This window comes from Bison bison, unplaced genomic scaffold (genome assembly GCF_000754665.1).
Source record: "Bison bison bison isolate TAMUID 2011002044 unplaced genomic scaffold, Bison_UMD1.0 scf7180017864033, whole genome shotgun sequence".
NCBI lineage: Eukaryota > Metazoa > Chordata > Mammalia > Artiodactyla > Bovidae > Bison > Bison bison.
Window position 1 is genome coordinate 1,840,448 of NW_011494605.1, and position 27,714 is coordinate 1,868,161.

At 47.8% G+C, this 27,714-nt stretch overlaps 2 protein-coding genes across 7 annotated transcripts in view; both read right to left on the reverse strand.

Moving 5' to 3' along the window:
* AGBL4 (ATP/GTP binding protein-like 4) overlaps positions 1–27,714 on the reverse strand; it is a 1,466,590-nt gene that overhangs the window by 214,540 nt on the left and 1,224,336 nt on the right. The window lies entirely within an intron of this gene.
* The window catches only part of BEND5 (BEN domain containing 5), a 49,520-nt gene that overhangs the window by 10,855 nt on the left and 10,951 nt on the right, over positions 1–27,714 (reverse strand). For 4 of the 6 annotated variants that reach the window (XM_010834437.1, XM_010834440.1, XM_010834439.1 and 1 more), the window contains 3 exons: positions 23,204–23,337; positions 20,711–21,095; positions 5,320–5,468 (listed from right to left, as the gene is read on the reverse strand). In XM_010834437.1, the coding sequence (XP_010832739.1) occupies positions 5,320–5,468; positions 20,711–21,095; positions 23,204–23,337 (668 nt within the window). Of the gene's footprint in view, positions 1–5,319; positions 5,469–20,710; positions 21,178–23,203; positions 23,538–27,714 lie in introns of those variants that run through there. The other 2 variants (XM_010834436.1, XM_010834441.1) reach the window with 2 other exon arrangements.

The following is a 27,714-nucleotide window of genomic DNA, read 5'->3' on the forward strand; positions in this document are numbered from 1 at the left end:
TTTCATTTCAGGTAGAAAAGCCAGGTTGGGAGAGGTGCAGCCACTTTTGAAAAGTCACTCAGCTATGAAGTTGCAGAGTGCATTTATGTTGTCCGGGTGGGGCTCTCTAGGTGACTCCAGGGTACAGCGGGGTGTGGCAGCCACAGCCGCTGGAGTGGGGAGGGAAACTGCCCAGGTCCTGCCACTAGCGGAGTGTGTATGCATGTTCTTTCTGTCTCTGGCTTCAGCTTCGGGGAGCTGAGCAGGGAGAGTTAGATTTCAGCTAAGTTCTTTCTGGCTCAGAAAACCTATGATTTTAACAAATTAAACACAACCACTGTGTCCCTGGTCTGATTCTGACGGCACACAGAACAAAACACAACCTTCTGCTCCTTATAAGGGAAGCGCTCAAAGTTTCAGAGTAGAGTCCATAAACGCAGATGTCCCAGAATAATCTAGCAAGGAGCTTTGAGATTTCCTTTTCCTTTCTGGCTCTTTTAACAACTTAAAAACCATTTGCTGATGTTAATCATTTAAAAATGAAGTTCTGACTTTGACCTTGCCATTCATGTTGTGTTTCTACCGAGTCCACGGAGGGTGGACGTGGCCTCTGTGGGGACAGTGGGAGAGGCAGCCACTGATGAGTTAAATTTCCTGAGAGGACTGGAAAGTCCCTGCCAAGGTCCTTGTCTTCAGAGACTGTCAGTCGTGGACCTTGCATGGTCAGGAGATATCCTGGGAGAGTCCTGGTCTGAGAGACACCCCGACTGACGGCAGACTGGCAGGACTCAGGGTTCAGAGATATCTGAAGAGCTCTCTACTGAAGATCGACTTGGAAAGCACAGTGAGCATGCACAGATGGGCAGACAGGTCAACCAGCAACGCTTCTTCCTTCACCAATTACTGGCATTTTCAGACCATGAACAAGAAAAAACAGAGCAACACAGCCCACCCACGAATGTCAGTAGGTAAACAATCTAACATTGCCACATCCACTTCACTTCCTTTTGCTCAAATGATCATTCAGACCTCTGCAGGCACCATATCAGATAACCAGATCCACCTGGCCTCCCTGTGCTGCAAACCTCGTGCTGCAACTCTGCTCACACAGCTTAGGAAGATAAGCAGCCCTTGAGTGGGATGTGGTGGCCTGGGGCCACTGGGCAACATCCACCCAAGGTCGAGTCTGGCCTTCTCTCTGCAGCCTGAACTGCAGGTGGGCAGTCTGTGTTCCAGATCAGGCCTGCTGGCGACTAGCTCCCTCCTGCTCCCTGTGGGACCCCAAGTCACCTCCCTGGATGACTCTGTGGCTACCCATGCAAGCGCCCTGAGATAGGAGAAAACAAGGGATGTGAATCAGATTAAACACTGAAAGAGAAACCCTTGGAGATGGAGGGCAACTTCCATTTTCCAAAGGTCTTTGCTCTTTTCTGCTCAAGCCTTGTTTTCCTACAACCTTTCAATTTGTTGTTCTTTAAAGAGAGGTGGTAGTCATCTTGGTCAATGTTCTTCTACAAGAGAAAGGGGACACTAATATTTCTTTGAGTACCCATTATGAACTAGGTATTCCACTCTTAGTTATAAACATAATGACCTTAAGAGATGGAAATAAGTAGAAATATTTACAGACAGGGACAGAGATTCAGAAGGACTAATTAATTTTCCTAAGACATACTATTAGAAAATTTTGGAATCAAGGTTCAACTCTAAACCTGTATGACCCTGCAGCCCACACTCTCGTGGCCTCCTGCTGCTGTCAGTGTCATGGTGGTGCTGACGTGGTGGAAACACAGCAGATTTATGTTCATCTGGCTTTCCTCCTGGGCCTCCCTCTGCACCTGCCTGGCCACTTTGCTGGCCAGCACCCACTGTGGGTCACACTGCAGTCAGGGAAACCTGGAGAAAAGCCACTGGCTGGCCTTCCTGTCCCCAGTCCCTGCCCTGACCAACCCACGCTGTAAACACTGCCAGATCAATTCCCTAAAACACAGCTTTCCTTCTTTGACTAGATGACTTCCGCAGTCTTTCAACTGTGTTTTTATGTTAACCTTCTGGAATCTTGAATGGCCCCGTTTTCTGTCACATCAAATGCAACGTCCTCAGTTGGTTTTAAAGGTCCTCTAGAATCCTGTTTCCATTCAACCTATTAAGCATAGCATGTCTACCACTCAACGATGTCCCTAAACTCACTCATTTCCTCCTACGTCCAGTGTCTGGTGACAGAAAAAGGACAGGCTCTAGAGTTTCCTCTCTGTGTGAATCCGAGCCCTTCTACCCACCAGCTGGATATCTTGGGCTAGTCACTCTACCTCTCTGAGCCTTTCTTTCCTCAGCTGTACTTGAGGCAGATCACCACCTGAATAAAGAGCTATTCTGAAGATAAATGAGATAACATGCCGACAGTATCAGGAGGGTAGCGCAAACCTGAAACTGTTACTTCTGCTGCCTTCTTTCCCCTATCTATGTCTCTGTTCATGCCTCTCCCCCACCCAGGGATGTGAGCCTTCCCTTACATCTCCTTAGCCTGATAAGCTTTTAAACCCCAGCCCCCAGTGAAAGAAAACCTCCTTCACTACTCTTGGGCTAAGTTCTATCCACTCTGAATTTCTAACTTACTAAGAGCCCTCACTACCTTCGCAGTCCATCTCCACGGGGAGAGGTCCAGGCTTTGCCTCTTTCGTCCCCTACAAGGTGGCCCAGACTAGTCTGAACACAAAGCTGCAAGAAACTGATGCACATATTTAATATGTCTTAATGGCACTGGCTTTCAGTTCAGATGAGCTGCTGTTCTTTGAAGAAGAAAATACTTTCTGAATGCACTCGAGTACAAGGCCAGCTACGCAGCACAAAAGGAAACAGCCCTGGGTGAGACGGGTCACAGGGACAGGCTGGGCATTTGGGACAAGGGTTCCTGAGGTCAACAGAGCTCAGGGGCACCTGGAGCAATGCCCCGCTTTCAAGGATGCAGCAGAACAGACTGGCAAGAGCACCAGCCTCAGAGCCAGGTGACCTGGCTTCTAGTCCTTGCCTGCCTCTGCTCTGGTGTACAGCTGTAGACGAGCCCCCCTTCTGGATGCATTTCCCCATCCACCCCGTGTATAAATTACACTACTTAAACTTTGATGGTCTTTGAAGCTTTACGATTCAATGAGTTTTTTTTTTAAATTTTATTTTATTTTTAAACTTTACAATATTGTATTAGTTTTGCCAAATATCTTAAGACAAAGAAAAGAGATGCACTTGAGCCAAATCGGAAAGTAACTTTTATGGCAAACCCTTACTCACATAAACCACAGTTCACTATTGGACCGAAATGTTAGCCTTAACTCTTTCAAGGGAGGTTATTAAAAACATGGCATCTGGTAGGATGGGACTTGATCAAAGAATGCCTTTGTGAAATGTTTCAGAGGACAAAACTAGTTTCCTACTAGGAAACGGATCTCATTCCCATGCTCTGCGCATCACAGAGATCGAGGCAGAAAGAAGGAAGGGTCTGAAACGACAGCAGAGCCAAGAATAATAATGACTGCTTCTGGGATGCGGGGGATTGCTGTTCCAAGCAAGCTGCTGTGCGTTTCCAGGGTGTCTGCTTCCTTCCCCTCCCTTCATCAATTCCTTTGACTATGAATTGGTGGAAACAAAAGCCAGTTAGTTTTATAGCAACATATTGGCCATAATCAATGATAAAACAAACTCGGCACTTTCAAGACAGGTTGTGCAGCTTGAGTATGAAAAAATCAAATGACATTTGAGAGACACAATTTCCTGGCAGGAAAATGATCCTTTCGAAAGAGACCCTCATAATGCCCAGAAACTGTCCACCAGTCTTTAAAGCAGGAGAGAAAGAGATTTCTCTTAGAAGCTACTTTAAGAAAAAGTCTGTAGTCATTTCACTATGTGATTGTGCCTGAAAAGAAATCAACGGAGACAGAAAAGTCTTTTCTTCATCTCTAACTGCTGAAGGTTCACCAGAGTTAGATACACAGTTTAAGTCGTTTTTAATGACTATGGAGAGCATTAATTTGATCCTACCTGGCACAGCTAGAGATGCTGAGGCCCAGAGAAGGGAAGCCCCCACTCAAAGTCACACAGGTAGGGCAAAGAGTTAAGCTTACACTTGGGCTCCAGGCTGCCTACTTCCACTCTGTCATGCCACCTCTTCCCTGCAAAGCAGATTCTTAAAGCCTGTAGGCTACAGCAAGGCAGGGAAGAACAGGCCTATGGTTTGACCCATTAGTTCTGCCTCTGCAGGGGAGGAAGTGCTCTGAGGGAGTTGCAGGCACATGGATACAAAGAGGAGGGCAGCATATCCAAGGGAGCCCTGAAGACCAACAAGTTTCATTTCCTTGGCTTGGCAATGCTTGCTTTGGCTCAGCCTGGCCAGCTGCAGGGATGTATCTGGAGAAACCCAAATAAAACAACCTTTCCTTTCTCATCAACCCACTGGGGAACGATACTGGATGAACAGAGACCTTTTGAAGCATAAGGCAAGAAAAACAGACTGACACAGATGAGTCTCTGGGGAGAAGGAGAGGTGATGTCTATAATGCATGCCATGGTGGCAAAGACTATTATAGTAAAACTGAATATGACCAGTGCCTAGACAGAGAGCCAGTATATTTCCTCCAAGATGAATTCATTTGGATGTAGGAAGAATATTAGAAGTCTTCTCCTTGCCCTGCTGCTATGTCATATATGTGACTTTAAGACTTCCAAAGGCTATTCCGTTACTTTTCACCCTGCACTAATAGAACTACTAATAGTGCTTAAGTTTTCTTTCTTAACTTTTTTTCAAGAGTCTTACAAAAAAAAATCTGAGGAGTTGTATGTGGCCCTAGGACTGTGGGCTAACCAAGCTGAATGTACAACTTGAAACCAGCTTAGGGGTAAGGAGCATGTCCCATTCACCTCTGTATCCCTGGCATTTAGGGTTAGGGTAGGACTTACAACACATAGGTACTTTGCAAACAACGAATGAATGACTATTCAGTCACAGCCATATCTGTAAATCAGATATCTCATCTCGAGATCACCTTATACATTTTACACATCTGGTTTCATCAGATTATCATTTTAAATTATCTTTCTCACTAATAAGCTATTTTTAAATGTCAGTTTAGTTTTACAGTTGCTTTGGCCCAATATTTACCATAAAAAAAAAGAAGAGAAAAAGTCCTAGTAAAGCTCCCCTGATTACAGCACATGGATTCTGGAAGCAGTCACAGAGCTAGGCCTGCAGGCCAAGCAGTTGCTGTATCTCGGGAGCTCCCACCATACCCTCCTCCTTCGCACTGACTAACCAACACTTGTCGGGAACGGAGAGTGAGCTTGAAACACTACCTTGCCATTGTCTAGGATATACTTGTCCATGACAGGTGCAGGAGCGGGGTAATAGGACGACGTATTTGCTTCCTCACTGAAAGTGCTCCGTAACTCCGGCTCGGGCTCGAGACATTCTGACTTTACTTTTTCCAAGTCAATGGCGGGACCTAGGCAGTTAAGAAAAGAGATCTGTCTAGAACTCCAAGGAAAATCAAAGGCAAATATTTTAACTAGGCATCTGTCAGCACATGGTGGCACACACAAACTATGCTTATTGCTGGCTTATTTTGGTCCGTTGGACTACACTTAAACCCCAGCTTGGAAATAAGAGGAGGTATGAGCATCACAGGGGAAAAGCTGGCAGACAAGAGTGGACTAGATTCTAATTAAACATGAATGAGAAGCAGTCTTCTAGGGTGTCACTGTCTGAATGAAAATGCGAGGGATTCAACTTCCTGCAGGGGAAAGAGGTCCTTTTAAGACTAGGGTGGAGACAGGGTAGCAATGACTGCAGTATGCAAACTGTGTATTTGCCAAAACCCCATCCCTGCAGCCTACGTGAAGTAGGCCGCAGCAGAGGATAGGAAAGCACGGGGAGAAATGCAAAGGCCTCCCCCCCGCCCAAGACCTAGTATCTAGACAAGCGCATTTCAACCAAGAAATTAAAGTACAATACAGATTAAGCCCCTGATTGCCTGAACCGGCAGCTATCCTGATTTTTATTTTAATGCAATCAACACAAATTATGTACAGTTAAAACAGTAAAAGGCAGGAGATAAATGGTGGTGGTTTCTAAGGAGGACTTTTTTTTCCTCCATTAGCTTTTTAAAATGATGGACTATTTTTCAAATCACCTGTTGTGTCTTGATTACCAAAGGGCAGTAAAACAGGGTAAGGCTGGATAACTTGATTAACTTTTATAGGCGAGCAAATCCAAAGGCCAACGGAGAGTTTTGGCATCCTGAAAATTCTCCCTATGCAAGTATTTCAGGAGTTAACTGGGATCAGAAATTTAGCTACTGCCAAAGCCCGTCCCCAAGACTGTGCAAGTAGCTTAAGTCACCAGTGAGTTTCATGGTCCAGCCTTCCCTTATTCTTACCATGTGGGCCGTTTGGTACGGAGCTGTTTGTGTGCCAAAGCCCTCACCAACAACCCGGCTGCAATTTACTGTGCTAAACTGCCATACCCTTGGCTTTGCCTGGTGGTGAGGAAGGTATTGTGATTTTGTTACAAAAATTCCTCACAATAGGGCTTCCTAGACTGATAAAACCATTTCTGAGTTGCTGGTAGCTGCAAGACAGATCTCTGAAGTCTCCAACAATGTAGGTGCACGTGTGTGTGCTCAGCACATGAGTGCGTGCTCAGTCACTTCAGTCTTGTCTGACTCTGTGCGACCCTGTGGACCCTAGAATCCACTAGACTCCTCTGTCCATGGGGTTTTCCCGGCAAGAATACTGGAGTGGGTTGCCATGCCCTCCTCTAGGGGACCTTCCTGACTCAGGGATCAAACCCACGTCTCTGGTCTCCTGCGTTGGCAGGCGAGTTCTTTACCACTAGTGGCACCTGAGCGGCTCAACGAAGTGTGAAGGCACAAAGCTGAATGCAGCGAGGCTGGGGAGCAGCGCAGAGCTCAGTGAAAAGCAGGGCTCATCGTGGGAGACCGAGTCTAGGTCTTACTCCTAGTTTGGATAGATTTTAATTGTGTGGCCACAGGCGAGTGAACTGTGGATGCACAAGCTGTCAGAATGAGGGACTGACAGCATCGTCACCATTCTAGGAGCATCTTCCAGTTCTGTGTGACCTACTCAAGAGCTGGGCCTAAGGCTTTCTCTTCTTTGCCCCCAGCCCCTGGCATGAGGAGGTGTTCTCTGACTGTTTGCTAAATGAACAAAAAAATGGCAAGAATGAATGAATAACTCTAAAGTTTCAGAAGCAGATGCCATAGTTTCTCCTCTCTCTGTATGAGATCTCGGTTGTGTTTCTGAGATATAAGCAAACTCAGGTGGAGCATTTGATCTTAGGTCAGGGAAGAAGCAATTACTTTGGCTTTCCCCAAAGGGCATGGCTAAGTTGGCACCTGAGGTCTCTTCCTGCTCTGACATTCAGCAGCAAGATAAAGGAATGGAGCCATGCAGCCAATGGAGCACAGGTCATCTTAGGAAAAGATAGTGTAACTCCTCTAAAGCCTCCTTTTCCTTGCATGAGAGGAAGATGGTGGACAAGAGAACAAACCTAGCTCAGCTCTGACTTCAGTCTAGTTCTCGTCCATTTATCTCCACAACAGCTGCCAAAGAAATCTACTCACAACCAAATCATTCCCGGCTTAGGCTCCCACTACCCTCAAAATTGTGTACCATAGCCTCCTTAAGACCCTGAATATAGCCAGCTTCTTCTTGATCTCTGCTGCTCAATTCCTGCTCTCCCCAGATGTTGTCCCTCAGGCGCTGTGCTGTCCCAAGCTTCTGAGCCTTTGGACGTGCTACTGTTTTGGCCTTGAATGCCATCTCATCTGCCTGTCAAGTCTCTGGTCAGACTGCAGAACAGAGCTTAGGTGTCTCCTTTGTGAGGCCTTGCTCTGATCACTACCAGGTAGGGGGTCTCTAAGTCGTAAATACTTCCAGCACATTATATTTGGAATCATCTACCAATCTGTCTGCTGTCCACATCAAATTGTGAAGCTCCTCAAGGGTAAAGTTTTACTCTCTTTGTAATCTTGGCACCTAGGGCAATGTCTGGCACGGTGCAGGCTCTCAGTAAATTCTTCATAACATGAGAGCAGCGAGTGAGTTGTGGGCAAGAAAGAGACTTAAATGGGTTGAGGCACAGATTCTGAAATAAAGCCCTGCTGCTGAGTGGAGGTGCCTGAGGTGAATGGGATGTTTATAGGTATTCGTTCTCAAATACCTGTAACCTTTTTGCAGCCCAGGAAGTAGAAGTTAGGGCTGTAAAATGGAAACTGGAAACATCTAGCCAGGGGAACGGACAGTTCTGCTGGCTACACAGAGACACAGAAGAGCAGGAGCTGAGAGCAAAGAGTCACCTCTCTGGCCCCACCCTCACTGGTCCTCTCTTCTAACGCAGACTCTGCTCCCTAGTGGCCTGCCTAGCCAGCTCCTTGGGACTCCCTCCTCCCCTGGTAACAGCTGCACTCCTCTATTCCTCTCTCTGCCACCCCCACTAGACTGTGAGGCCTGAGGGCAGACAGAGACTGTGTCTTTTTATATTAGAGACCAGGGCTCAGCACAGTGCCTGTTCCAATTCAATTGTCAACAGGTGATTTTACACATCAATAATTACTTAACCTTTCTGACTCCTGTTGCCTCATCCTGAAAGGAGGAATGACAACAGTGACTCAGCCAGGCTGCAGCGTAAAGGAGTGAACCTCATATATGTAGTGATTCACAGACTCTGGCACAGCGTGGGTGCTCAGTAAATGGTGGCTCACCACCCCCACCCCCGCCCCTGCCCCACGCGGGGGTCATATTTGGGTGCTCAAGTTAGTCACTGCTAATCCCTGGGAACCAGGGCCCCGCTGGTCTTTTGCCCCAAGTCCGTGGCACGAGCCTGGCCCAGAGCAGGTGTTCAGGCTCTCATGGCACACACCCACACTAGGCTCCCCTCTGCCAGTTTGCTCAGGGACCAACAGAGTTTCGTCGAATGCTGAGTCTATTGTAATGGGATCTTCCTGCTCCCAGGCTCTCAAGGAACTCTATTTCCTAACATCCCCGATCAGCACATTTAATACCTGACGGCTGCCAGGGATTAGCACTGCTCTCTGCCACTGCCTCCTCTGGCATTGTATTCAGAAGGACCTGGTGTCTCAGCGAGGAGGACAGACCAACCAAAGGCTCCTCCTGGAAGCCGTTCGTCAGGAGACCCGGGTGTGAATCCTGAGACACATCTCCTTCACCTCTCTGTGCCTCAGCTTTCCTGCCTGCGAAATGGGGAGTGCCAATAGCCTCCAGAGAGCGAGGCAGGCGCACAATGGAGGCTCGGACACCGGCTCAGAAAATGGCAGATGAATGAAGGGATGAATCGGTCAATAAAGCGGCGTGTTCAGTAGTACAGAGTCAGAAAGAAAAGGAACAAAAAGCATGTGGTTTCTTCCCAGAGAGGAGGGAGGGCCTCTAGTGCTTTTAATTTAAAAGAGGGAGAAAAACACTTCACTGCAAATTTTAGTCGGCTCCACTACGATGCTGGCAATTTACATCTCATTACAACAAACGCTTCAGATTGCTGTTTTGCTTTTAAAAATTTCTGAGGCATTGTTCTCCTTCAAACACATGTGACCAAATTAGCCACGATAATAAGCACTTGTGCTAAGAGACGGCACTGCACGATCTGGTGCAGATATTTTAAGTAACAAAGCAACTTTTTTTCACTTTGTGGGAAGAGTAGGAATTAAAAAAAAAAAAAAGCCTTTTGATCCACTTCAGGTTTACTTTGGAGAAAATATACCTTCCATGGAGAGAAACCTCTCAGCTGGGTTAAAAAAAAAAAAAAAAAAGCTTTTGAAAGAGTATAAAAGACAGCGCTTGTCTTTTCATTCAGTCATTCATGAGCCCATTCATCACACAATCCCTGACTGCATACCAAGATCGAGCCCTGGAAGAGGCATTGGGGACCCGGAGACAAATACAGCATGCCCCAGTTCTGGAGACGCTGAGAATATAACACGTGAAACTCTCATTATACTGCATACAAACAGCTGTGAGCTGATGGACAAACACTGGATTCAATGCTAGAAAACCTGCTGCAAATCCTGGGTCTATTATTTCCTTTACCTTTTTAAGCCCCAGAGGCCTTTCCCATAAAATGGGAATCGTGGCACACAGTAAGGGGCTTGGTAAACGTTTGCTGGCACAACAGATAAAGGAAACTGTAACATTCTCTATTCTCGTCTAGCTTAACTGGACTAACGCCATTCTTTCTGGAAATCTTTCTAAGACATTGATGCTTATGTTCTATTTGCGTGTTCAGTCATGTCCGACTCTTTGCTGCAACTCCTCTGTCCACAGACAGGAGGTTTAAAAATAACCCATTTCTTCAAAATATGTATGCTTGGACACTAAAAATCAATTCTGACTTCTGTTGAAACAGAAAGGCACTAGTAATGTTAGATTTTCTCTTGAAAAGTATTAAAGTCTTCCATTTATTCCTGCAAATGAACAGGACTTTTCTCTGCTATTGGTATAATTCTAGTTTCTTCCTAAATATAAAGTGAATCAAAAAATCAAATCAAAATCCTTAAAGTATATGCCTACTTTGGTGGCCCAGAGGCATACTGGGTTTGTCAAAAAAAGATGATTCTACTTGTGGAAAAGGAGTTGAGCATGGGAAGAGCTACAGCAAAGGAGGTGCACAGAGGCCTTGGAAAGAGATGGGAGATGGCCCACAGCTGGGCAGGTGGATCTCCTCTCTCAGAAGGTATCGGCCATGCTCACCTGTTGCCACAGCTACGCATATGGTTATCGGCCCCGCTGTGCCTCCAGGGAGGGCAGGGGCAAACCTGGTTTCATTCCTTCAGTGAGAATCCATTAGGCACCCACCAAGTGCCAGCCCCGAGCAGGCAGCTTCAAATGATGTGCTGTCCAGTAGTGGAAAGAGACAGACCACAGTCCATTAATACCATCCTGACAAGAGTAAGGATAAAGACTTGGGAATAGAAGCAAAGGAGGAGGTGCCACACCTGGAGGAGACTAGGAAGGCTTCAGAAGTACAGTCACAAACTTCTGGGCTGGGGCTTGGAGCTGGCCGTATGGGTTGGAGTGGGGTAGTTATCCTCACACGGGGAGGCAAGTGGCACATTATGGAGGCTCACTGATCAACCAGGCTGTGGGCAGCGTCATGATCTGCACAGGTTTGCAGAGAGATTACCATGGGCTCAGGGACCCTGGAAGGCCTTAAGGAACAGGTGAGCTCCTAGAACTTGAGATAAGGTCGAGGGAAGATGGTAGGATGGTCAGGCAGGGCAATGAGATCACTGTCAGCAGCGGCTCCTTGGGGTCCTTCCCCGACCCTCCCCGTTTTCTGAGGGCTCTCTGTGGGTAAGGGTTGGAGTAGGCTTTGCTAGGCAGAGGCAGGAGAGGCCATTCCAGCCCTAAAGACTGGATTGGGCAAGACTCCTGCAGCTCATGAGGATGCCCGCCCCCCCTGCCACCTCACAGTGGGGCTGGTCCCTTGGGGAGTCAAAACTCTAGAGCAGCAGAGCCGGGATGGACTCAGAGAGCCCCCTCTCTATGGGGCAGAAGCCCAGCAAGACAGGGGTGGCAGGAGGGGGCCCAGGTCCCAGTCGTGGTGGTCAAGGTATTTTACCCACATTGGAGAACTGTAGGGGCCTGTTTCAAAGGACATATTTGCTTCTCCCTGAAAAGGAAAGGTGACTGACACCTACTGAACATCTTTAGTAGTTATTGTTGCTATTGTTTAGTCGCTGTCATGTTTGACTCTTTGCGACCCCATGGACTGCAGCCCACCAGGCTCCTCTGTCCATGGGATTTCCCAGGCAGGAATACTGGAGTTGGTTGCCATTTCCTTCTCCAGGAGATCTTCCCAGCCCAGGGACTGAATCCATGTCTTCTGCACTGGCAGGCATACTGCTGAGCCACCAGGGAAGCCAATTTTACATCAAAATAACAATTAAAAAAAAATCTTTTAATCTTGACACTCCAGTATCAAGTTATTATTTGTTTACTATCTTCTGGGTTAGGATGCAAACTCTGAGGTCAGCCACTGTCCTGATCACGGCTGTATCCAGCACCCAGAGCAATGTCCCTGGCACACAATGAATACTCATCAAACACGTGCTGAATGAAAGAAGTTAATTTTTAGTAATTTGCCAAAAGTAAAAAGAAAAAAAAAATTCAGGGTTGCTAGACTCTGAAGGCTTGCTCTTACCACAGCCCTACAAGCCTTCAGCTAACTGTGGTTTTCAGGCTGCACAGGCTTCTCACGTAATGTCCACCTTGTGGGACCCATACTGCACCTCTGACCTTCTTTTGCCTTCCTAGGTGTCTGTGAAGAACTCCACAATTGAGCAGGGGGTGCAGTGGGGAGGGAGTGAGTCACCAGGATTCATCTCACCTCTAGGAGATCTGAGCCTGTCCTCTGCCAGCTGGTGGTCAAAGCTGGGCTGGCTCTTCATCTGTGGTCCTGCCACTTCCCACCCACCCCAACTGTCTGGACCCAGGCAGCGTTCCAAATGGCAAAGATATGCACAACAGCATGGGTCTGTCCTGCCAGACAGGCGTTGAAGGCCCCCACACATGTGCTGAATGCACACAAAATGGCCTTTGGTTCTGGACCAGAACTGGCTGGGTGCGAAGACTGAGGGGTTGTGGTACGAAGGAGTGGGGTAGGAGGCACAAAGGCTGCCCTCAGATTCCTGAAGGGCTGCTGTGGGGCACAGCGAGGGCACACCGAGGGCAGAGGTTAGGGGAGGCGGAGTCTCCTCATGGTGGTGCTGACATCCCCCAAACAAGTCAATCCTTGACTCTGACCTTGTTGTCTCTCCCCTTCAGGCCATGAGCTGTTCTAGAGCAGGAACTAAATGGGATTCATCTTTGCTAAATGTGGGTTGGTTGATTTGTTTGGTTTTAAGATCCGATTTCAGAGTAGCAGGACAGTCCAGGGCCCTCCTTCCTCTTTCTCCCTAGAGTTCACTTTTCTGGGGCAGTGGGAAGGGGGCTGAGGGACAGCTCCAGTCTGTCCCTCTGTCCCTGAAGCCCATGACCAAAGGGGCAATGCTGAGGTGGATGGGCTACAGGCCCCTCCGAGGGGAGGAGCCCCTGCATCCACCTGTGTAAGGGCTGGGGCAGTTCTAGGGGCCCTCACCTGCCTTTGCAGCCTTGGCTGTCCCTCCTACCTACCTCTCCTCTGTGCAGTTCGGTCAGGGGTGACTTGTGGTTCCCGAATAAGCCAGCATCTCTCCTAACTCCAAATCTTTATCAGTTTCTCCTGTTGTCTGAGACATTCATTTCCTCTCTGGGCCCGCGTCCTCATCCGATGATCCTGTCTACTCCTGAGGTGGTTTTCTCTACGAAAAGCAGCTAGTATCAGGCCCACAGCAGGTGTTCACAGGGGCCAGCCCTTGCCTGGAAGGAGAGCTCTCCCACCTCCGTTTCCTCGGACTGGCAAAGCCAGCAGAAAACAAGCCTGCCACAAGAAAGCCCATGGCCAACGGGCAAAGCCCTATTTTAAGTGAGAAGCACATTTCCTGTTCTGGCAACAGAGAGAAGCCCAGTGACTCCTGATGTTCCCACTCCCCAATCAGGATCAAAGGGACAGCCTGGAGCTATCCTTCAGCCCCCTCCCCACTGCCCCAGCAAAGTGAACTCTACGGATAAAGAGGAAGGAGGGGCCTGGACTGTCCTGCTACTCTGAAATCGGATCTTAAAACAACCTAGGGTGAACTGTGGCTAATGCTGATCCCGTCAAGAGTGCACAAAGTCCTTCAAAGGGGAAGACGGCCCATATCTTTAAGAGAAACAATTCTAGTTCTCATTGCTGCACCCTTGCCTGCCACCCAGGGTGAGGGGCACAAGACACGGTAGTTTGGGCCCCAGCCCACCAGTAAGCAAGACAGTGACAGGTTGTGGACCTGCTGGGTCCTGGGAACATGAAAACCTGACCTGATGGGTATCTCCCACTTATCCTCTTAGTCCTTTCTCAAAGCCCAACTTTTGTGAGCACTCCCGTGTACTGGTGAGAGTGAACTGAAGGCTGAAGGAAATGGAAAAGAGCTCTGAGATGAACAAGCCCTGGGAGGAGAGCTGTGACAAAGAGAAAACTGAAGACTCAAGGGGGTCCAAAGGAGTGCTTGAGGATTGGAGATAGGAAGATGGAATTCTGTCCTGGAAAAGCGCGTGGCGGGAGAATTCAATACACTATATACCAGCGAGCCTGAAATCAAGTCCAGGCATAGCTGTAAAACAGACAATTCAAATATGATTTCTGAGGACTTACAAGGGAAAGTAGCAACCCCCGGGAGACGTTAGGAGACCTGGATTGACCAAAGACTAAGACAAGCCGAGACAACCACACCTTCGCTCTGTTGGAGGGCAGTGAGCGCCTTTGTGCGCCAAGTGCCGTACACACATCTCATGCGCAAACTCAAATGGTACTGCATCACTAACGCTGGACTCACTGAGCACTTACTATGTGCCGGCCCTGGGCAGAAGTCTGTACGTGCCTTTGCTCATTTAATCCTCTTAATAACCACAGTGGCTGGTATTGTCACTGACTCCACTTTATGGATGAAGGAACTAAGGCCCAGGAAGTTAAGTAACTTGCCCAAGTTAACACAATCAAAATATGGAAAAGCCAGTGTTCAAAACTCCAGTATCTCTGACCTCCTAGTCAGTGACCAGGCTCTCCTGCCCGTGTGCGATATGCTTTACGATATCCATTTTACAGAGGAGAAAAGAGAGGCTGAGAAGGGTTAAATTATTTGCTTCAAGTTGCGCAGTTAAAGAATTCGAAAGCTGAGATTCAAACCCAAGTACTATCTGCTGCCAAAGCCCATGCTGCCTCCAGTGCAGGGGAGAGCCAGCAGGAGGCATTTGGCTGACATTCGCTGCTTTTCAAAGGCACCACCAGAGACCTGTGCTGAAAGAATCCAGCTCCCACCGCAAAGGATTTTAAAGATCAAAGCTGGTATTTTAACGGACTTTGGACAGAACACAAGGCACGAGCCCAGAGGGGAACAGAGGTGATAGAAACCCAGCTCTAAAGAGCCAAGACAGATCTGCAGGCCACAATGGCTTTCTCCTTCAAAAGTTTCAACCAGCTTGTGATCTGGCCAACAGGGGCATTATCTCTTCTTTTGCCTTCTCCTCTCTCAGAAGGAGATAATGCTTACCTGGCCTTGCAATAAGGCTACTGGAATAGTCCAATGAGATAAAAATGTCAAGGTCTTTGAAGCCTGTCAAGTGTCATGTACATGTGAATTACTGTTATTATTCTTAACGTCTATTCCTCTTCTGGTCAGAATTCATCATTTCCACCTACCTTCCCTACAAAGTGCACACAAAATCTAGAGCCATCCTCTGCCTCCTTCCTGCAGATCCAGCACTTGCTATGTTCTGTCCCGAGCTCAAGTCTGTGCTCCGCCTCGGGCTGTGTGTGCAGCTTGGAGACAAGGACTCTGTCTCCCCCTCTACATTCCTCACTGAGCCTTTTCCAACCTTAGCTGAACTAACGGTACCGGAATCACACCAAAACCATCTTACCTAGTAAGAGGTACTTAGAGTGCTAACAGCTGAGGGTAACATCTGAGCTTTGGTCCCTGACTTCTAAGAACAAGGACTCTGGCTGAGGGGAACTCAAGAGAGATGCTAGAGTTTACTTTCTCCTACACTGGAGCTCACCCTTGTCACTGGCTTTCACTGCTCTGCTTCCCCTCACACCCCTGGAATTCTCTGAGTCTGCCAAGCCTTGGTTTAATAAACATCACTCTCACCCCCTAGGCTCATGAATGTTTTCAAAAGGGACCATCTTCCTGTATCTCCAGCACCTAATACAATCCTGGCACAACCCTTAAAAAATGATAAATGAATGAAAGAATAAATGAACGAATGAACACACAAATAAATCTGTATTTTATAAATTAGAAGATCTTCATGCTTTTCATGTCCTTGGCATTTATTTCTTTGGGAGAAGACAAACAGGCAAGGGCAGGAAAGGAGAAAGAGACTGGCATTTAGTAAACACTTGCAATATGCTGGTTACAGTGATGAATTCTTTACACACGCTTCCCCTTTTAATTCTGACACCGTCACAGAGGCTGGGAGAGAAGGAACCTTCAGAGTTAGTGAGGTTCCTTTCCATCAGAGAGAGCTGCCTCCTATGCTAAGATCATACAAAAGGAAAGCTCTGTTTTACAGAGAGATGTCCTTTGGGGGATTAGGCTGGGGGTCACCCCCATGTCAATGACATTGAAGTACAAGGGCGTGTGGCCAAGGGCCCAGAGAGAGGCTCTCAGAACCAGGTGTCAGGAGACCCTTGGAAATAGACCTGTGACACCTTCTGGGCTTGTTTCCTCATCAATGACACGAGGGCAATAGCCTACATCCTCTCTAAGCTCATTTGCCACTCCTTGACTCCATGTTCTAGAGAATTTTTCTCTGTTAAATATATCTTGTGTTTATTTGTGGAATGAATGAAAGAATGAATAAGTGAGTCATCCAGCGAAGTCTCTGAAACATCTTATACCATCTTGCTGCTGCCCCTCACCTCCACCAGGTGTACCATCACAGGTCCTGGCTGCTACGGGACCTTCTCACCAATCAGAGGTCCTCTTCAGGCTCCTGCTCTCTGCTCCCTCCCGTCTATGGCCTGCAGGATCCCAATGCCTGAAGGAGTCAGCAGTTATTCTTTTTAAAATTGAGCATCCCTAATCTGTGGATGATCTAGCATCCTTGAGATGGGTCCCCTGGCAACATGGAAAGGAGAAAATACTCAAGGGTGGGCCTCTAAGAGCACTGCCTGAGCCAGTCCCCAGGGGGGCGGGGGCAAGGAGGGTGCAGCCCAGGCCACACATCAGCCCCTGACCAGGATGTACTGCTGAGATTCAAGGACGGTCTCTCAGCCCCTTCCTGGCTCTTCTCCGCCTTGTGCTTGCCTTCTGGGAGGTGTGTACTGTACAGGGGCTGCTACAGCAGAGAATGTTTTCCCAGACTCATCCAGAGAGAGTTCCACCTTCAACTGCCAGCCGCTTCCCGGGAACCGCATTCTCTGCATTTCATTTGCATGCTTACGTGTTTCCCTCCATCACTGTGCCCTCCCCAGCCTACAAGGTCTGAATCTTCTCTGTGTCTCCCCAGGTTGCTAGGCTCAGAAAGCATGTGGTCAATGTGAACTGACTGAATGAAGAAATACGTATACAGCCCCCTTTCTCTCCTATAATATAAGACCTTGAGAGGCAGAGAAGTTGGTAAACCTGTTCAAGGTCATACAACTTTGACTGGTTAGGGAAGATGAGTTAAAAACCAAATCAGACCATGTCTGATGCCCGCTAGGGGTATGGGAAAAGGTGCTTATGGTAATATAGCACCAACAGAATACCAGGTAGGATGCTGAATATCCCTATGCTGTAAGAGGGATGTTATTATTTCCATTTTACAGATGAGAACACCAAGGTTCAGAGACATCGGACTTTGTCTAGGCCCCTTTGCCGACACTGCGCCTCACTCTTCCCACTCACTCACTCCTGCCTGAGTAAGAAAAATGTATTCATCAGGCTCAGATTAGAAGCCACTTTCTTTAGGAAACCTTTCTTCCCCAGTCTCCCAAATTCAGTGGGTGCCCCTCCTCCACTGCCTCACAGCAGAGCTTCTGTCCCTGCGCTGGCACTAACTGAATCAGTAGCTGTCTCTCCCACACCAAACTTTAAAACCCTCAAGGGCAGAGGGCAAGGGCTGTATCTTAAATGTATTGAACTTTACCTGCTGCTAAGTCACTTCAGTTGTGTCCAACTCTTTACGACCCCATGGACTGCTGCCCACCAGGCTCCTCTGTCCATGGGATTCTCCAGGCATGAATACTGGAGTGGGTTTCCATGCCCTGCTCAAGGGGATCTTCCCAATGCAAGGACTGAACCCATGTCCCTTGTGTCTCCTGAATTGGCAGGTGGGTTCTTTACCACTAGTGTCATCTGGGAAGCCCCATTAAGCAAAACGCCTGGCATGCAGTGGAGACCAGTAAATATTTGTGGGAGAAAAGAGGGAAGAAAGCAAGGAAAGAAGGTTCCCAAAGAACTGGGAAGTGGGGAAGTTGGGTTTGAATCCAGGCCTGCCTGGTTCCAAGGACTAGACCAGACCAAACTAGACTACCTCCATGAAAACATACAAACTCCCCTTAGAGTAGACAGCTTTTTATTATACTCTTGGGGATTTATCTTTTGTTAATCAATGGATCTTAAGCTTTCACAGGTCAGTGACAGCTTGATCAGATGTGACTTTTCCGGGACGACCCTGATCCCTGGAGCACAGAGCACCCCATGTGGTGGGTGCTTTATGCGTAACTGTGGCTTAAGCTGACTTATGTTCAATCCATTAATCAGAAGGTGACTCAGATCAGAGAAGAGCCAGCCACTGGCCCTCAAGATGGCACAAGGCCTGAGGGTGGGAGTGCCTAGAATGATCAAGACACTGAACCCCGGTTGGGGCCACGTTTATCTAGGCGTTTTAAGACTAAAGAGGCACGTGAACGAGCATGCATGCGTGCAGGCTCAGCCACTTCGGTCATGTCTGACTCTGTCCACACTATGGACTACAGGCCACCAGGCTCTTCTGTCCATGGGATTTCTCAGGCAAGAATATTGCAGTAGGTTGCCACGTCCTCCTCCAAGGGATTTTCCTGACCTAGGGATTGAACCCGTATCTCCTACGCTGCAGGCAGATTCTTTACCGCTGAGCCACTGGGGAAGCCCGAAGAGGCATATACTGATAAAAGTGCAGTGCCTTACTGCACTCAAGGGTCAGGAGTGGCTTCTGGAGTTTAAACGAAGTTCATGATTATATAAGACAGGCAGTTTCCCTGGGAATAAAAATAATGACGTGGAGAAATTTTGTTTTTATGTTTGCTTTGTCCCCCGTCAAGAAGTTTACAAAAGATGTAGTGTACAGAATGCAATGAAAATAAAAATTATTCATCCAAAGACTAGGAAACACTTTTTCTCTCTGAAAATCTCAGTTATCTCTTGCCCTCCCACTGCCACTCCCAAGATCACACTTTTTTACAGTTAGGTTTTCTCTTTGATAAAAAATTTTAGTAACTTTTTATGTTGCACACCACATGTGACCTTTAGTGTCACTGTGCGCCTCTCAAGGCAGAGTCCGGGAGTGGGGACGTTACTCGCCTAGGAAGTGGGGATGTGGTTTGAGGTGAGCACTGCTTCTGCTTCCCCAAAGGACTCTGGGCAAGTCCCAGCCTCAGTTTCCTTCTCTGTGACAAGGGCATGAAAAGGCCTCTTGGCCGACTCCTTAGGCCACCCTGAAGATCTGAGACACTGCCTTGGGAACATACTCTAGGTAGTAGGAGGGACCTATCAACATAAGTAAGGTAGCACATTTATCTAAACATCAGAAAGGAATGAAGCTCTTACATGTAAATCTACTATCTAGGTAACACAAACCTTCCTTCCTAAGTATAAAATTGTACTGGATTTACCTTTGGGGATGGCACTTGTATTTCTAGACTAGTCTATTCCCTTTTTGAAGCAAAGAACACTGACGCAGGGTTATTAACGACTGTCTTGAAGGAAGGTGGGGGCTATGAATCTGTGTTATCCTGATTTGCTCAACACTGACTGCCCTCTGCTTTTCAGAGTGTTTCTCTCTTTTCCTCTCAGGTAAGCAGTCATTTCTCCCTGCTGGCAAAGTGGTGGCCTTTCAGATTTCCCGATTCCAGCCTCTAAACCATAGTACACGAGAGAGAGAAAGTCAGAGTGAAAATCCCTTAGTCGTGTCTGACTCTATGTAACCCCATGGACTGTACAGCCCATGGAATTCTCCAGGCCAGAATACTGGGGTGGGTAGCTGTTCCCTTCTCCAGGGGATCTTCCCAACCCAGGGATCGAACCCAGGTCTCCTGCATTGCAGGCGGATTCTTTACCAGCTGAGCCACCAGGGAAGCCCAATTACATGAGAAAATCTAAAACCTAAGTTTGTTAAGTTTAGTTGCAGTGTAAGAGCCTATCAAGTTTTTCTATGAGCAAACCAAAGTAGCTTTACATATCTTCTACACTAATCTTCCTAAGGTCATGTGCCTCTCTGCTCAAAAACTCAGTGTTCCTCATTCCAACCAAAACAAACCCAGACACTCCGGCTGGTAAGGGTTTCCAGGCCTTCAGTCACCTGTCCTGACCACACATGTAGTCTCCCTTCTTAGTACACGCAGTGTTGACTGCTGCCCTCTGCCACCTCTTGGGCCTTAAAAGACTCCCCACCCTTGGAAGCCCACCTCTTTCCTGGAGTCTCCCTCTTCTGAACTCTCCTCTCATCTTATCCACATCTTTCCCATGGCTCTGACCTCTTTCTGACTTAAAGTAACGCAAGTTTTCCTAGAATCATGTCTAACTCACTTCATTATCTTAAAGCCCCCTTGGAGCTGAATGAATGCATACATGGGTGGTGGCAAATACGTTTCCAGCTCTTGCTCTCTGAGGCCCCTCTCCAACTGCTGCCCACTGTGTTCTAGATAGCTAAGGCTGCTGCGTTCCAAAGCTCCTGTCAGATTCACTCTGAGCGGGGAGGGCCTCTCTCTTGGGGGACCTGCTGAGCCTCGTCCCTGCCCTTCCCTCGCCTCAGGGTCTGCCTCTCCCCGGCGCCCTCCGGGGAGAGGAGTCGGCACGCCATGCCCCACTCCGTGGTGGGTGGCAGGTGGCTGGTGTGGAGGGGGGGCACTCACCACTGCCCAGCCTCAGGAGCAGCACGTCCTGCAGCCTGCGGTTGAGGTCACGGAGCTCCTTCATCTCGGCCACGAGCGCCCCGTACTCCTTGAGCTTCTTGGCCTGCTGCACCAGCTGCCTCCGAGTCCGCTCCAGCTCCTGCTGGAGGTGGCGCATCTCCTCCTGCTGCTGCTGGTAGTTGCGCAGCAGCTCCTCATACAGAGCCCGGGGCACGCCGGCGTCTTCCAGACTGTCCATGTCCCCTGCGCCCGCTGAGGCCTCCACGAACACCTCCTCCGGGCATGCGCCGGGGCCCAGGCTCAGGCCGTTCTGCTTCTCCAGCCGGGCCACCACTGCCTCGATGCTCTTGTGCGCCACTTCGCTCGGCTTCCGCCCCTCAGGTCTCTGTGTAGGACAACGAGAGTCAGTTCAGGCAAGGGCAGCTGGGGCTGTCTTGGACTGCGGCTCAATATGTCCCCAGACAATCCTAGAATCACAGAACCATAGAACATCAGTGCTTGCAGAAACTCTGTGCACACACTTAAGACAAAGCTCTTTATTTTACACATGGGGAAACAGAGGTCGAGTGGGGAAGTGTCTTGCCCAAAGTCACATGGTCAGTGAGTAACAGAGGCAGGACTCTGGCTTCCCAGGCCACCGCTTTCCCATCCCCATCACTCTGCCTCTTGGATGTATCTCATACCATGACTGCCCTCCCCAACTCCCCAGTCCCCCAGCCCACCCACAGGGCTCGGGCAGTGATCTGCTCACAGTGGGTATTCAAGGAGTATTTGTGGAGAATCCATGAGAAATCAGGCCAAGCCTAGGCATCCCAGGGGGGTCACTAGTCAAATCTCTACACCAACAAAACATAAAGGCCTCTTCTCCCCACCTCAACCCCCATCCCAAGAAAGGGCATTCCACCAAATAAAGTTTTCCTGAAAAATGCTCCAGTGGGGAAGGATGCTAAGGACTCTAATCTGGAGCAGGAATTGTGTCTTATTTTCTGTTTCTCCACTGCCTACTCAGAACTGGCACCTGGCAGGGGCTTGATAAATGTTTACTTAACTGAAAAGTTCAAAGAATACTAATATTGGAAGGTTCTTTCTGTTTAACTCCGTCATTTTACAGGTGAGGAAATCGAGGCTCAGAGAAGAGAAGGACTATACTCAGGGTCACATGCTGAGCTACAGAATCGGACCTGGGACTTAAAGCCCAACTTAGAGCACAAGGCTCCTTCCCCCACCCCTGCCAGTCTCTCCTTGAACTCTGGCCAAGCTAAAGCTCAGCATGAAGTGGATAGAGAGAGGACAGTTTAGTGAGAGGAGAACTAACCAGGACTACCCAGGGGCTGGGGCTTAAGCTGCCTGAGGAAATTCCAGCTCAAGTGGACAAAGCTTCCAAGATGGGGAGTGGAAGCTATGGGACCAATTGAATTCTTCACCCAGGGCAGGAGGGCTAGGGACTCTCCTGACTGGGGGCACTTGTGGGAAGTGCAGACAACCAAAGACACAAGATTCCAGACAACTTAACTATGTCAGGTTGAGCCTGCCTTAACCTCTCAATAAGCTCCTGAAAGTTCTGGAAAAAACAAAAAAGAACCATGACTCTGGGATTAGGTTACATGACAAAATCCTATCCTGTCATCTTATCGACTGGGATAAAGTGCTACTAGTCTAAGTGAATCTATTCATTAAAACTGTACTGATCACTTTAGATACCCAACTTCGGTACTACACTAGGACACCCCAAGGGGAGTGACCATGTCTGTCTGATCTCTGTGACCCCAGGAACCAGCACAGGGCTGGGGCCACAGTGGGGGTGCAATGAATGCATGAACTCAACTCAGCTGAATCTTCTGCACTACACTTCAGGAATGTCCTTAACCTGAGTCCAAAATCAGACTGTGGTCAAAGCTGAAAGTGTCCCTCTTCTGCCTCCCTTCCGCTGGGGCACCCATTGTGCAGAATAAACATCTGGCTTATTGGACAAGCTATTTAGCAGGCTTCCAAGTAAAGGCTGGAGGAGACCCACTAGGGCTCACACCAAAGGAAATGCAACTCATGCAGAAGTTTTTCTTCTAACCCAGGATCACATTAACCCTTTTGTGTGAGCCTGGCACACCCGCCTCTGCTCATGAGTCTACTCCTGGCTGTCAGGGGGCAACCTGACAGTGGCTGGCCCTGACCTGCTGCCCAAGAACATCCACCTCAGGTTCCTGGAGCCCAGCAGTGACCTCTCTGGAGCTGGAGGCCGGAGGAAATGCCCCTTCCAGGCCCTCAGTGGTGATGACACTGCACAGATGGTCCAAACAGGACCGTGCTCCCTGGAAAGTCAGCCGGCACAGCCAACTCCTATCAGCTGGCCCAAGTCTCTCACCACGTGAACAGATCATGGCCTGTGACACCAGGGGACATTTACATGGGCAGAGGAGGCCAGACTGGAATTCTTCAGCTATCAGAGATCTGAAAAATGCTCCCCCATACTTTCAAAAAGAGGAAAGAGTTTGTTACCTTGATGTGTCTAAGCTGTAAATCTTCTTCCCCATAATCTTTAACCTCCCCATCTTCTTCTACGAGATTGAGAGAAAGTTTGGGGATTTTTATTTTCTTCTGCATCACACTGTTTTCAAGGTCAGATTTGTCTTCTAAAATGCATATCAAAAAAATAAGGTTCATTATGGGTCAAAATGCTCAAAATGCCCACAACCTCAAATGCTAGAGAATGACTGAGGCCAGACCAGTTAAAGAGGAAAAGCCAACCACTCCAAGACATGTTCCCTCCTTCGTGCAGGGCTCTTGAGAGCAACAGTGCAGATCAAGCTTGAGGATCAAAGTGAAAGTGAAGTCACTCAGTTGTGTCCGACTCTTTATGACCCCATGGACTGTAGCCCACCAGGCTCCTCTGTCCATGGGATTTTCCAGGCAAGAATACTGGAGTGGGTTGCCATTCCCTTCTCCAGAGGATCTTCCCAACCCAGGGATCGAACCCAGGTCTCCCGCACTACAGGCAGACGCTTTGCCATCTGAGCCACCAGGAAGTCCTGAGGATCAAGGGTATATGCTAAAAGCATTACCATGCAAAGCATTGAAATAGAACCCAATGAATGTGCTGAGGGGTTTTCCTAAGTATATCTTAAAGGGTGGCCTTTTATGGAGTTCTAGAATCTTGGAACTGGAATGGCCCTTAGATTGATATGTTTTTAACTTTACTAGCACACAAATTCCTCAACAATCGAGATCTTTTTAAGCCAAAGGACTTCCCAGGAAAACTTGTTGGGTTTCAGCCAGCTCAGGTACTAAAGAGCATGAAGGGATGATGGCTCTTATGAAGATAAAGCCTGGACTGGAGCTGAGGTGGAGCCTCCCCACAGCCCAGACACAGGACAGACTAGTCGAGTTAATATGGTTACAGGAAGAGGAACAAGCAACATTCACTGCCTTTTTACTGATATCAAATCAGGAGACAACAGAGTTTGAGGGGCCTCAGTGACCACGTGGTCCAACTCTCCCATTTTACATGTGAGGATGGAAAGAGTGTGATGAGTGAAAGGAAGAGCCAGGAAGTGGAAAACAGGCTTCTGGCATCTCACCCAGTGCTTACGTGTGACAACACCACACACTGACGAGCACTACAAACTACAAAGGGGCTACACAAAGGGATGCTACTTCTCTCTTTCTTACTCTTTAAACTCAACTTCAGATTATCTGAAAGAGAATTCTCAGAGTTCACAAGCACTTAACTATTTCAGAATGTAATCAAATGCCAAATCTTCCTAAATGGCCTTAGGAATGGAGCCCCAGCTGTTCAAGAGTAGGATTCCAGTATCAGAGAGGCCTCAGTGTGAAACTCAGCTCTTCTGTGATAATGTGAGGAGTGGGGACTGAGGCCCTAGTCGCGTGATCTCAAGTGTGTCCTCTGGGGGTGACAGCAACACCTCACACCCACAGAGCACAGCTCAGACACCAGGCACGCAATGAGCAGGATGTGAAAACTGGCATGGTCAACATGCTCAGAATTGTCTTACTTCCCTAAGCAAAGGTGGATAAAGATACTACAATTTAAAAAAAAATGAAAGAATGACTTCAGAAAGGTACAGAGTGGAAGGGAAATGCCGAGGAAAAGAAGACGGTCTTTGTTAACAGTCTCCTGATCAGAGATGAAAATGGCCTTTCCCACTAGTGAAATCCTTGGGTTCTAGTTCTTGTTCTCTTTGTACCTACATTTTATAGATGGGTTAGGAATGAAAGCAATGGCACCCCACTCCAGTACTCTTGCCTGGAAAATCCCATGGACGGAAGAGCCTGGTAGGCTGCAGTCCATGGGATCGCTAGAGTCGGACACCACTGAGCGACTTCACTTTCACTTTTCACTTTCATGCATTGGAGAAGGAAATGGCAACCCACTCCAGTGTTCTTGCCTGGAGAATCCCAGGGACGGGGGAGCCTGGTGGGCTGCTGTCTATGGGGTCGCACAGAGTCGGACACGACTGAAGCGACTTAGCAGTAGCAGTAGGAATGAACAGCAGCAGGGACTGTGGTCTTTCTGAAAGAACAGCAGCTACCCTCCTATTAAACCATTGTTCTTTCTTTCTAAATTAAAAAGCTGTTAAAAGTAAAACTCAGTGAAAGTGCTTCAAATGAAGTTATCCTGAAATGGGATGGGTGGGTGTTTTTGCAAGTGAAGAAACAAAGAAACTGAGAGAGATGCAGGGGATGAGAGGGTGGTATCAGGACTTCTGAATGTGTTGAGGCAAAGCTCCTGGGTTAGTCTTCAGTTTGACAAGTTCAAGGGCAAAAATTTGAGATGCAGCCACCAACCTAGAAATGACAAGCTATGCTCAGCCTCCCTGAGCTGAAACTCTGAAGCTCAGAATCATGTTGGTATGGAGAGAAGCAATCCTTCAGACTCACAAAACTGGGCAATATTTGAACTGAGAGCAGTCCTCAGATCATTTCACTCAACGCTTTCAAGATGGAGATGAGGTTCCAAATGGTAAATCCATGCATCTGTCCACTAAGCCAGCAGGCCCAGGGATGCAGGAGGAGTAGGACAGGCAGGGTTCCCATTCTGGACAGTTCATGCTTACACAAGGTCACGGAAATGAGGATCAGAACTTGAACAGCGTGAGAACTCAGACCATGTAGCCAGAGTTCAGCACTTTCCCTCCTATACCTCAGATTAATGTTTACTGAGAACTACACTTGCAGGACCTAGCTGGGGCCTTGGGCCACTGGGAATGAACATTGTTAGGGACACTAGACAAAAACCCACAAAAAAGAAAAACTCTCTGATACGACTGAGAGAAGACCTCAAATACTGAGTTTGAATAAGGGGACAGTAGCTGCTACAGGACCTTGGGGGCAAGGGAGATCAATCACTTTGGCCAGGACAAACCATGGCAGGCTTTGGAGAAGAAGTACCCTTTGAGCTAGACTCCTTACTTACAAGGTGGTCTTGGGTAACTTACTTTACTTCTCTGATCCTGTTTCCTCATCTGTGACCTGAAGTAAATAATTCCTACTCACACTGCCAGGATGCCCTGAAGATGATCAATTCTGTGTGTTAAGAACCTGAGTGAAGTGAATGGCACTTGGACCATCAGCAGTCATAAAAGGACAGTCATTTAGGGATGGCAAGAAGAGGGAAAAGGATAGAAATTAAAAAAAAAAAAAGTAAAGACTGCAAAAGCATTTAGACTGGAATGGTTACAAAAGATGGTTCAGTTATAGGCAGGAAGAGAGGTAAGAAAGGAAGTTATGGCGGCTGAGCTTGGAGAATAAACGGCCTGGAATGCCAAGGTAAGAAGAACTAAGGTTCAGCCTGCAGGTGCAGGAAAGTCAGACAACCTGGATCCCAAGTGCAGATCTGCTAGGCTGCAGGTGTGAGAAGTCAGGCAAGCTGCTGTGTCAGTGAGTGTTACCGATCTCTTTCTGCAGAAATGGAGATAGAATATTGGCTTCAGGTGGGATCAAATTAGCTGAGTACATGTACCTTGAAGGCATCAGAGCCCTGTCCTTAGAGCACATGACAAAGTTCTGCAGAGCCTGCTGATGGCCCAAGGCTGCTGCAGGCTTGCGCCAAGAGGTGGAGACCTGCCCAGCCACCTGGCTTGAGAAAGGTGACACTTGGCAGAGCTCTACTCCCCAGATGATGACAGAAGTCCTGCTCCCATCTCTATGCGCAAAGCTCCATGCTCTTCCATCTAACTGGAATGCCCTCTCCTTTCCTGTCTGAAAAACTCCATTCAACCTCCACTCAGCTCCTTTTTCCTTCTTCAAGGTCCTATTACACCTTGCGCATACCTTCTCTGTAGCCTGTTTTCTTACTGTGTTGCAATCATCTGCTTTGAGGTCTACCTTTCCCACTGGAGTGTGAATAACTACACCGCAGGTCCCATATTCTAAGCCTGGTCATACAATATAGGGACTCATCAAAAAATATTGAATGAAAGAATAACAGAAAGAAGCTATTCCAGTAAGCATATGAAAAGATGCTCAAAATCCTCAGTCATTAAGGAAACACAAATCAAAAAGAATACAATCAGATATACTTCATACTCACTAGGATGGCTACAGTTAAAAAAAAAAAAGAAAAAAGAAAAGAACAGAGGATAAGCATAACAAGTGTTGAGAAAATATGGACAAATTAGAACCCTAATACATTCCTGATAGGAATGTAAAATGGGGCAGCCACTGTGGAAAACAGAATGGCAGTTTCTCACGAGGTTAAAAAGAATAACTGTAGGATCCAGCAAGTCCACTCTTAGGTATATACTCAAGAGAAATGAAAACATGTCCACCAAAAACTCGAGCACAAATGTTCATAGCAACATTATTCATAATAGTCAAAGGGGGGAAACAATCCATTGTCCATCAACTGATGAATGGGGAAAAAAATGTGATATATTCATGCAATGGGGTATTACTCAACTGTAAGAAGAATGTATTGATACTTGCTATAACATGAATGAATCTTGAAAACATTACGCTAAGTGAAAGAGGCCAGACACAATGGCCACATA